The following is an 11693-nucleotide window of genomic DNA, read 5'->3' on the forward strand; positions in this document are numbered from 1 at the left end:
GTTGTACAAACACATTGCATGACACTGTGGCCCCTAGAACTTAATGACATTTCAATAAAGTTCTAAGAAAAAAAGGAAAGGGTGCAATGCCTTGGGATCAGCACTGCTACTTATCAGTGCAGCTTGCTGGTGTAAATGGACCCTTACTTTATCCTAAAAAATATATTTGAATGGAGTTTGATTTTTAATGTGTTTGTGTGGTGTTATTAGGGTGATGATGCAGGTACCTTTTTCCGGTGTTGGCACACACAGTGCTTTTATTTTTTTATAGCATCCTGGTACTTTCAAAACCTGGGATGTTTTATTACAGAAAAAGCCACCACAACTTTCGTGGAAATGCTGTGCTCTGCTCATCAAGCTGTTGACCCAAAAAGTGTGATAAGCGGCCTAACTGGCCACTTGTGAGACGAGGAGAGCAGAAAGGTCAGGGCCACAGTGCAATTGTGAGAAATGTGTTCACTGTTTCCTTAACCACAGATTTTTGCCACACAAGAATACTATACAGGTAAGACACTTGCATTGCCTACATTATCATTTTGCTGCCACATTACTACATTGAAAAAGCCAATGGTTCTGCTAAGAAAAGAAGAATCAGGAAAGAAGTTGTCTCCCATGTGCAGCATGAACCAGAGCGCTGACTGTGGTGTGGGGTGTGCACACTTGACAGATCTTTCTTTAAATTTGTCATTTGTGATTTAAAAAAAAATATGATAAAACTAAAGCTCAATTGTGTAAGTTGGTGAGTAAAGGTGCCCAAGCACATGCTGTTTATCGTACGATAATCGGCAGGTGTATGGAAGGCGTGCAACCGTTTCTACTGTACGATCGCACGTCTTTTGTCTTCCGAGCACGCTCGAAAACCCGCCGAGAATCGTACGATTTTCAGCGGGTTAGTGGCATGCTCGGAAGACAAATGCCGAACGGGCCGGTGTGCGCAAGCGCACGCTGCCCGCTCAGCATTGGAATAATTGGAAGCCCTGCCCTCGGCGGGGAGGGCTTGCGATGATCGCAAGTACGATCTGCCTGTCCAAGATGGGCAGATTGTACGAGATTTTAATTACCTTACGAAAGTCGTGCGATGGTTGTAAGGTGTATGGCCACCTTAAGTAAGCGCAGGTTTGTTTAAATGGTAGTCTAAAATAGGTGCATGCCATGGGTGGTGGCTACTAATAATATAGTGTGTAAGGATTTGTTTACCTGTTAAAGGAAATCTGTATTGAGAGCGAAATGAAAACTACCTTAGCTGACTTCTGAAAATGCTTGTTGCCTGAACATATGGTTTCGTTACTTTTTGGGTCACTAACCTAGCACATATAAGAAGAGACTGCATTCACATGCTGCATACCTATTCTAGACCAGTGATTGAGAAAGTATTGAAATCAGTGAAAGCTCGGCAAGTAGAATTTTCAAAATGAGATCAGCAATGGCAATGTCCGTATTTCGCTGTTCTAGGTTTTCTTTTAAAATGTCATACCATTATCAGTTACATATGACTTATACATGTTTTTTTTGTGTTAGGGTAAATATTTCATGGTTCATGATGTGTACAGCAAGCTAGATGTTTTAAACACAACAAGTAGTTGTGGGGCGCCTAATTTCCGTCAAGCCAAAGGAGGTTATGAAGTCTATGGAATGGGGCAGCCCAGCCTTAATGGTTTCAAACAAGTGTTGCAGAAGCTACAGAACGATGGACATAAGGTATGAAACTTGGAGACAAGCATGGCTTTATTTACTAATCACACAGACAACAGAAACTATACCATGACAATTGTCTGATTGACTTTCATCTGCAGTTACAGTATCTCAGAGAAGTGAGTACACCCCTCACATTTTTGTAAATATTTTATTATATCATTTCATGTGACGACACAGAAGAAATTACACTTTGCTACGATGTAAGGCTGGGTTCACACCTAGGCGTGTCGAATATGCGCGTTTGTCGACAAACGCGCGTTTCAGAGGGCTACTTGGCTGTAGCCCAATCGAATAGTGCGACAAAAACGCCCCAAAGAAGCTCATGTACTTCTTTGGGCGTAGGGCGTTTTGTAGCGCGTTCATACGGCCTGTAATACGCCCAGGTGTGAACCATACCCATAGGAAATAATGGGATTTCGGTGTTTGAGCGTTTTGCAGAGCGTTCGAACGCGCTACAAAACGCCCAGGTATGAACCAGGCCTAAAGAAGTATATCAGTGTACATTTGCTGTCCCCTCAAAATAACTCAACACACAGCCAATAATGTCTAAACCGCTGGCAAAAAAGTGAAAATGTCCAAATTGGGCCCAATTAGCCATTTTCCCTCCCCGGTGTCACGTGACTCGTCAGTGTTAAAAGGTCTCAGGTGTGAATGGGGAGCAGGTGTGTTTTAAATTTGGTGTTATCGCTCTCTCTCATACTGGTCACTGGAAGTTCAACATGGCAACTCATGAGGATCTGAAAAAAAGAATTGTTGCTCTACATAAAGATAGCCTAGGCTATAAAAAGATTGCCAAGACCCTGAAACTGAGCTGGAGCACAGTGGCCAAGACCATACAGCGGTTTAACAGGACAGGTTCCACTCAGAACAGGCCTTGCCATGGTCGACCAAAGAAGTTGAGTGCACGTGCTCAGTGTCATATGCAGAGGTTGACTTTGGGAAATAGACGTATGAGTGCTGCCAGCATTGCTGAAGAGGTTGAAGGGGTCAGCCTGTCAGTGCTCAGACCATACACCGCACACTGCATCAAAATGGTCTGCATGGCTGTCGTCCCAGAAGAAAGCCTCTTCTAAAGATAATGCACAAGAAACCCCGCAAACAGTTTGCTGAAGACAAGCAGACTAAGGACATGGATTACTGGAACCATGTCCTGTGGTCTGATGAGACCAAGATAAACTTATGTGGTTCAGATGGTGTCAAACGTGTGTGGCGGCAACCAGGTGAGTAGTACAAAGACAAGTGTGTCTTGCCTACAGTCAAGCATGGATTCACTTCTTTACATTGTAGCAAAGTGTCATTTCTTCTTTGTCGTCACATGAAATGATATAATAAAATATTTACAAAAATGTGAGGGGTGTACTCACTTCTGTGAGATACTTTGTATGCAATGTTTAGGTGTGGTAAATTATTCCTACAGAAAATGTACTCACACAGATAGTTCTGTAATAGAAAACACCATTCAGGGTATGGTGCATAATACAGCTGACTGCACCATTGTTTTGGCAACAGTAGTCTTTAAAAGCAAATGTTTGGACAATGCTGAAAAACATTTCAGAAAATTTTCTTGGTTTTCAAGCCCTTTGTGTAATGATTTTAGACCAGCTTTGCAATTCTACCACCCACTTGTATGCCTGTCCATTACTAGGCCTGCTTAATCTGTCTGAAAGCAAGAACAATAGACCTCATCACTACAGTAATGGAAAATATAGATAAGTGGTTTATATAACCTTGTGTTTAAGTGACACCCAGCCAAAACTTTGGGTAAAGTAGAAAAAGGTTAGAACCTCTGTCCCGTTTTAACTGCTGTCTGTGCCCCAGTTCCTGACATGGTGACACCTGTCATGGGTGTCAGAAATGAGATGAAACAGAAAGAAATTACTGGCAGCAGAGGTTTTAACCTTCCCCGCTATTAACATTTGGGCATTAAAGAAAAGTTACAAATCAGTAAATGTACAAATAATGTAAATACATTTTTCTAAGGGCTTTAAGCATTTTTTCGTAACAATATAAGGCACTGCAGTTTCAAAATGAGACATTTTAAAAATAATATTTAGTTATGGAATATTGTAATACACGGCATTACCTAGAGTGGTTAAAGCAGACCTTACATCGTAATGCAAGGTCCACTTAGTAGTTACACTGCCGCTCCCCTTCCCCATGTAAAAACACTGCATAACAATAAGCAAAGATCAGGAAAAAAGTTTTAAAATATATTTATCTTACACCCTGACTTCTGCCCATGGTGCCTAACATAGAGCAACATTAGAGGCCTTCCGAGAGGATCATTGGAATGGTGATTAAATCTCATGAGAAGATGCTCCAGCATTACGTAGGAGTTTCTTCATTGAAGTTTGGGATGCTCAGTATTGTCAGCATCTCAGCGGAATGTCTATGACAGTGGTGGCGAACCTTGACACTCCAGCTGTTTTGGAACTACAAGTCCCCTGAGGCATTGCAAGGCTCTGACAGCCACAGACATAACTCCCAGAGCCAGATGCATGTTGGGATTTGTAGTTTTGGCACAGCTGGAGTGCCAAGGTTTGCCACCACTGGTCCATGATGTCACCACTGCCTAGGGACTGTAGGCAATTGTAGGTGATGTAAGGCAAGTATGTTTTTTGTAAATTCTCCTAACGTGTGTGCTTGTGTATTTTTTTAATACAGAATTTGACATGGGGGGAGTGCTAACTAATAAGCAGATCTTGCATTTTGATGCAGGGAGTCCTTTCAAAGGAGAATTATGAGGCGGGTGAACACATACTGCTCGCTCACTTCTCGATCTATCCTTGCAGAGAACGGTGACCGTCACTCACGGCTCCCTGCAGGTGTCCCCCCCCCCTCCCCTGTCCGATCCTCCAGCGCTGACTGGTGAAACGGACGGGTGAGGGGGTGGGCACAGCTAGCTCAGCCTCTAGATAGGCAGAGCCAGCTGTCAATCCCGCAGCTGGGTGGATCCAGACAGTATTGTCGAGATCCGTCCCTGCTGCGGCGTCTCGGTATACCGCGAGCTGTAGCTCGCGGTATACTGAGCTATGGGTCACGGGAGAACGCTAGTTTGTGTTCAGTAGAACTATAGGGAAAAGCCCTGACCCCATAGTTCTCCTTAACAATTACATTTACTGTGTATTTCACATATATATTTTTATTTTTATTTTTCTGAAGGAATGTACGTTCTTTTGTGTCCGTGAGGAGCCAGTTGTGTTCCTGAAGTTAGAAGGTGACTTTGTGCCTTATACTCCTAGAAGAAAGGAGAATTTGCATGAAAATTTGCACAATTTGGAGAAAGGTCAGCGAGTGGAGAATCTGGAACTTGGTATTCGAAGAGAGGTATACTAACTGCACATTTGATTACTAAGAGAGTTTTTAGGGTTCAGATTTTGTTTTCCATGTGTATATACAAGTATGCTCAAAATAGAAACCATGAACATAGCATGGGTATATAAGTAACTTTATTTAAAATTCAGGAACTATTTAAAGGCACAGATCCCCTTCTGGTTGGGAACAAGGCCACCCGCGTGAAAGGGGTCATAACTAAAAATCATATTAGGGTATATAGACACTGCACTGCAGATGCAGTGTTTGCTGTACTGTGGCTGTATATTCCAGCAATACTTCTTAATGTTTTGAATAGGGGTATGGTATATCAATACATTTATGTTGTCCTAAACCCTTAACTGCACTTTAGACATTTCTGGATATAATTGGGTGAGAATTCATTGGTCATACACTATAGAAAGTAACTTAATTTTTTCTACCGTAAAAATACTTGTTTCTTCTGAATCCATCTGTATTTGTTGTAATGAAAGTTAGTGGTCGACAGACTGGCCCATTTATATTTGTTCTTCTGCTTTTTTACATTGTTTGTACAGTTATTTTTTCTTTTCTTTTTGAAGATTTACGACTTTGCTCAGCTGAGTGGGAACAATTATTTTGTATATAATGACATTGAACATTTTAAAGATGAGCCTCACTCCGTTAAGATTGATTGTGAAGAAGATACACATGTAACAGAAGAAGTATACAACAGACCTGTGTTCTTACTGCCATCCTACAGGTACCAGAAAAACCTGCTTCGCTTTCAAAGAACGTCTGTCTCGTGTATTATATCTCACTGAGTTTTTTACTTCTGTAATTCCAATGTCCTAGCATAGTGACTAGTTCACAGTTTCTTTTAATAAACATTTAATAATTTTCAGAAAAGCTGATTGTTTTGTCTATACTTCCAGGTACCATCGTTTACCCTTGCCTGTTGATGGTGCACCTCTAGAACCCCAGTTTGATGCTTTTGTACATTTTCTCAGGGTAAGTAAAGCATCCACTCCTCTTCCCCTTTCTCTGGTTGGTCTATATACTGGAATATTTGTAAGTATGGTGTAAAAGTTGTGCTTGTTGTCATTTTAATATAATTCCTAAACATGGAAACCTAGTGCAATGTGATGTATATTTTCTGCACAAATAGGGTTTTCCCTTCCTTTTATTTTAGAATAGAATTTTTTTTAAATTTAATGCATTACTAGAGGAAATACTTCACAAAACATTTTTACGATCCATGACAAAAACACATTTTCTGAAAACCTATAAATTGGGCACAAATGACCTACCCGTGTAGCAAACTAGACGTGTGTGATTTTATGGTTTCATTATTGATTGTATGATATGAGATGAGAAAGCGGGACACCTTCCAGCACAATAGAGGACAATCAGCTTCTCTTCAGTTTGTTCAGTTAAGAGAGAAGCTGATTGGTTGCCATGCACAGATGCTCCAGATTTTGCCTGCACTAGTTTTGATAAATTTCACAAATTGTTATATGCCAAAAATGTTTAGTTAAACCCAGAATTGTTTTTGAAAAAGCAAACAAGGTCATTAAGAGTTAAGATAAAGGTTTTAGTGCAGAATAACACTTGGTCATTAAATAGTAAATTTTCATGTATATCTGTATGTCAGACCAAAAACAAGGACAAATGACAAATGAGACCCAAAACAAGGACAAATGAGGAGGTAAAGGGGACATTGGGATTTGGTTCCAAATGAGGGACAGTCCTTCCTTATGAGGGACAGTTAGGTATGAAACTATTTGCGTGCCACACCAATATAAACCAAAGGCAGGTAAAAATGAAATATTCATTTATTACCATTAAGTTAGTGGTACATATATCCTCCAGAAATTCAGCTCTGAACTGTGAACAATAGCAGGATACCAGGTAGTAAGGTAATTAAGGTGGTGCAGATGAACACACTGGGGTACTCTAATATGAATATAATGACGATTGCACTGCAATCTTGGAAATTATTTTTGTTTCCATTACGGTCGTGCTTTCTCTACATTTACAGTAATTAAGGCCTAACTTCTGCCAAACTTTTAATTTCACCTTGGATATAGGGGGAAAGTGTTCAAACCTCTGTCAGGCTTCTTGGACGCCTATCTGTCCCTAATTGGGAAGATTTTCCCTCCCTTTATGTCAGGACAGGATTTGAGGGGAAATTTCTCCAACAGGGGCACACAGAAAAACATATTTATAGTAAAGCAGGCAAAGGTTAGAAATAACAATTTTTTATTGAGATCTGTGCCTTCCTGTTTTGGTGACAGTTGCAATTCTTACTTCTTGTACAGCCATCACAAGAACAGAAAGTAAGGAACAATCTCCCCAATGGGATCCCAGAGATAAAAACCTGACATCATTTTTAACTCTTTTCCCACAAAACCCAGAAAAAACATTTTTGGCTGGAGTTAGGCTTTACACATTGATTGCACCGACTGATGAGAATAACAGATAGGATTTTAAACTATTAAGCGTGCTTGAAGAAGTGAGTTTGGCATGAAGCCTTGCTACTGTGCTGACAATGCCAGGAGGTGATTCACAGCACTGCTAGAAGATGTTTGAGGTTTGACATTTTCACTATTATCTGTTGTCCCTTGTCACATTGCTCTGCCCGTCTTATGAGATATCTGCATCGGGAGAAAAGATTCTTTTTCTGACCCGCTTGTCATTTAAAAGGACTCTGTGAGAATAGAGCTGCAAGTCCTTATTTAAAATATGCATGTTTCATCCTGATTCTAGCATTCACTACCTAATAGGGCACACTGCGCGGGAGCAAGCATGCATTCAGTAAAGTCTAAAAAAATTTGTGAACTGTTGCCTACATAATTGTCACTAGCAAGTGTATTTACTTTACTAATCCTATTTTTTTAAATAGAAACTATCATAAAGATGTGCGATAATTGTTTAAATAATGTATATGTATGGAAAAATAGCTTGCTTTATACTATAGTATATAGCAAGGTTCAGGATTCATAAATAAATGGATTCCACTGTTTAAAGCACTTAAAGATAAGTTACTTCTCATTGTGTTTATAACAGAAAACATAGTGTGAAAAAGGAAGTTGGGGGATTTTACGTGTTATAATTAGTCTAACGCACACTAAGCTGATTGGTTTCTATGGGTTACTGTCATTCATTGCTCTCAGATTTCCTTTGTTAATGCAGAAACTGTATCCACACTAAAGACCAGCGAAGGGGTGAAAGTAAAGCATTAGGAAAGCATTTCCATAGATGTATAAATTGTGAATGTATCACCCAATACTGTAAACCATGAGATAAAGGGGGTGATTTACTAAACTAAACACACGCACGCACCAGGCGCGTGTGATTTTCACACAGCAAAACGTATTTATCAACCAAAAAGTCTCTAAAAGCATATTTCCACTAATGCCATATATGGAAAAATCATGCACATGATGCATATATAATGCTGCGTCACAGTTTAGACAAAAATGGTTAGCTCATGCATTTACATTCCTGCATTCATCAACGCAAGCAACACAACATAGAGCTAATTTACACAACATCACCTTGTAATTCATGCAGGGCTTTGCACAACACACCTGCTGGGTGTGTACACACTACAAAGGTGTTTAGATTCCACCCATAGATCATGCTGGGAGGGAACACACTACAGAGGTGTATACATGTTTGTGGTGTGTTTATAAGGTTAGTAAAGCAACCCCATAGTAACTATTTATATGTGGTTTGTGTGTATTAACTCTCCAGTGAATTTAAATAGAACATTATTTTTTTACATAAATGACAGAAAGGTGTAATACAAAAGAATAATAATGAATTTCTGACCACCTCAGTGAACATTGTACAATTATTTTATGTATTTCAGGAAAACCCATCTCTCTTGCTGCTTCGTGATGCCAGCTGTCCTCCACCAGCTCTGCTTTTCAGTTGCCAGACAGGAGTTGGCAGAACAAACTTAGCCATGATTCTGGGTACATTGGTTCTCTATCACCGTAAAGGAGCAGCTGGAGAACAGATGTGAGTCCTTCTTCATCTTTAATTTCCAGTGTTTATAGGATAGAGTTGGCTTCTTGCTTTCATACTTCATGTGGATTTCACCAAAACCAAATGTAGTGCCATTTCTTGTTCTCTTAACTAGCACAGTTGCAATTATTCAAGGGAAGAAGGCCAAATCGTAAAAGCCTAATGCATGTGATATTTTCATCCCTGTGCGTTATTTTTATATCACGTTTTATCACAGAATTCTTTTCCATTCGCTAAATGGTATATTGCATGGATCAACACATTTCCAACATTTGGCAGTATTTTTATGCAAAAGTCAATTCACTAAAATTACCTCAGACTTTCATTCTGTAGAATGTTGGAAAGGAAACCATTTTTTTTTGTAAATGTCAAAGTATGGTAGTGCTGAAAATTGGTCTGGATAGGAAGGGGGTTTAACATGCCAGTCCGCAAGTGGTTAAAATAGCCCTACATAGCATGTATTGTAATTGTAACAGCTACACCACATACAAAAAATAGGAATTCCCCCCACTATGCAAATGTATCAATATAAACAGGACAGTTTTTGAGAACTATCATGTGATAAAATAATGCAATAATGCTTATAAACTAAACAGAATATAACCCTTTGCGCTGGGATGTGTACAGTTTATCTGCCTAACTCCTGTGGCTTAGAGAATTGATCCCATTGACTTTTAACCAGAATATGGATTATTTTGGTTTAAACCATCACTATCACATTTCGTGGCTTTAAACTGTATTTTTTTTTCTGTGTGTTTTTGCATTTTACATGCTTTGCATGTCTTTTTAAGGGTGTAGGGTAGATTTTTGTGCTGCTCCGTGAATTAAAGCACATATACAGTTCTTTTTACATGTGTTTTAAATACAGTACCATCATCCCTATACAAAACTTACTGGAAGTTGTGCCAAAAATGCAGCATGTAGGAATTAAAAACAATGCACAGCTATGGATATTAATGGACAAACAAATCTGGATTACAGTTGCCTGACCTGTTCAATTTTGTCTCTGGGTAGTCTCTAACATCAGATGGTCGTTCATAGCTAAAACATTGGTCAAGCTAATTAGAACACTTGCGCCAACTGCTCTTGTTCCACCCTGTGATATGCAGAGTTGGCATTGCCTGCCAGCAGTGCTCATCTCCACCTTTCTACTCAATTCACATGAACGGGAACATTGTGCCCAGGAGAATATACTTGTTCATGGCCCAGCCGGTTCCATTTGTCTGAAGGTGATCATGCATGCAAACCCAGTTCTTTCTGAATGGCATAAGATATCATCCAACTGCTGACAGATCTTGGTTTTATATGAAACGTGCATCCTACTACTTCCATGTGTAATTAAACTACTTGTGATCTGTGGTATGTTGCCATGTCTGTATCGATCCAAGGCACTGTAATCTGTAAAAAAGATCTCCTGCAGAGGTACTTGTATGTGTCTGGGGATTTGAGTAAACTGACATGTGCACCAACACGGATTCAAAACCCCTCAAAAAGCAAAGTTTCAGCTTTGCGGTCTTCTGTTTTCCATATCTTTTGCCAGGGCTATAGTCACCCAAGCTTAATCAGATGCATATCTAAGTAAAAACTATTTTATATATGAAATAAGTGGCATGCAAAGTAAGTTAACCAGTATAAGCAAATATGCAGTTGTGTTGTGAAACTGTGGTATATTCCTGCACATTTGGAAGTATTAACTTAGAATTTGCAATTGAATATAAATGCCTGTAAACACTGGGAAACGCTCAGTACAACACCAGTGGAATGTTGCGTAAGCCCAAATACTGTACATCTGGTAATCACGTAGATGCAACACATTTTTCAGATTCCTTTTGAATCTGACAATGTAAATCAGATTTATTTACATAGTCAAGCTCGCAGACAGGAGCTACTTACTATGTTGCTATGGTAATAAGCCTAAGAATATTTGTTACAAGTGTAATTTGGCAGGAAAAATCACTTGGCTTCCTTCTAATTAATTCTAAGCAATGTTGCTCAATCAATTGGTTTTCCTGCATATTCACTGAGAATTGAAATGCATTTTTGTTAGAATCAAGTAAAATATAATGTTGCATATTTTCTGTGTTTCTTTCTAAACACAAACAAATGTCAATTGACATGTATAAAAAAAAATTAAAATTAACAACTTTGCCACCAGCATATCACTGCAAACCAAAAACAGTTGGAACATATTATGTATTTTAAATACAGTATGGCAAATAATATGTTATATACATAAGGGATAGAAAGAACCTATATTACGGTCTATTGTATTCCACTGAATTAAGAACATTCCAATTTATAGAATGCTTATATTGAAACAAATTACCCTACTGACTAATCTTTATTTATTATAACTTCTGTTACAGCGCCACCCAGAGCTCAAATGATTTACCAAAGGAACGCTTTCAGGTCATACAGAGCTTCATCAACATGGTACCAGATGGAGAGAAAATTGTTGCAGAGGTAACGTTCTGTTTGTAATGGCTAACGTGATTATATTACACTGTTGTTGACTACCCATAGACAAATCTTCTAGTTGATTCCGCAAACTCCAGACTGTTGTAGAATACCAAATAGACACGGCAGTGCAATCTTACCCTCCTCTTACTAGCTTTTTAAAATTTTCTTTATAAGATTTCTTTGTGTTTTTATTGTTATAACGCACATCAAGA

The 11693-nt window shown here is 39.1% G+C and overlaps 1 protein-coding gene across 3 annotated transcripts in view; it reads left to right on the top strand.

The window, feature by feature from the left end:
* PALD1 (phosphatase domain containing, paladin 1) overlaps window positions 1-11693 on the top strand; it is a 177429-nt gene that overhangs the window by 96146 nt on the left and 69590 nt on the right. For all 3 annotated transcript variants that reach the window (XM_018564903.1, XM_018564905.1, XM_018564904.1), the window contains 6 exons: window positions 1519-1698; window positions 4858-5022; window positions 5589-5749; window positions 5922-5997; window positions 8864-9015; window positions 11388-11484. In XM_018564903.1, the coding sequence (XP_018420405.1) occupies window positions 1519-1698; window positions 4858-5022; window positions 5589-5749; window positions 5922-5997; window positions 8864-9015; window positions 11388-11484 (831 nt within the window). The remainder of the gene's footprint in view (window positions 1-1518; window positions 1699-4857; window positions 5023-5588; window positions 5750-5921; window positions 5998-8863; window positions 9016-11387; window positions 11485-11693) is intronic.

This window comes from Nanorana parkeri, unplaced genomic scaffold (genome assembly GCF_000935625.1).
Source record: "Nanorana parkeri isolate BGI_ZX_2015 unplaced genomic scaffold, ASM93562v1 scaffold793, whole genome shotgun sequence".
NCBI classification, from domain to species: domain Eukaryota; kingdom Metazoa; phylum Chordata; class Amphibia; order Anura; family Dicroglossidae; genus Nanorana; species Nanorana parkeri.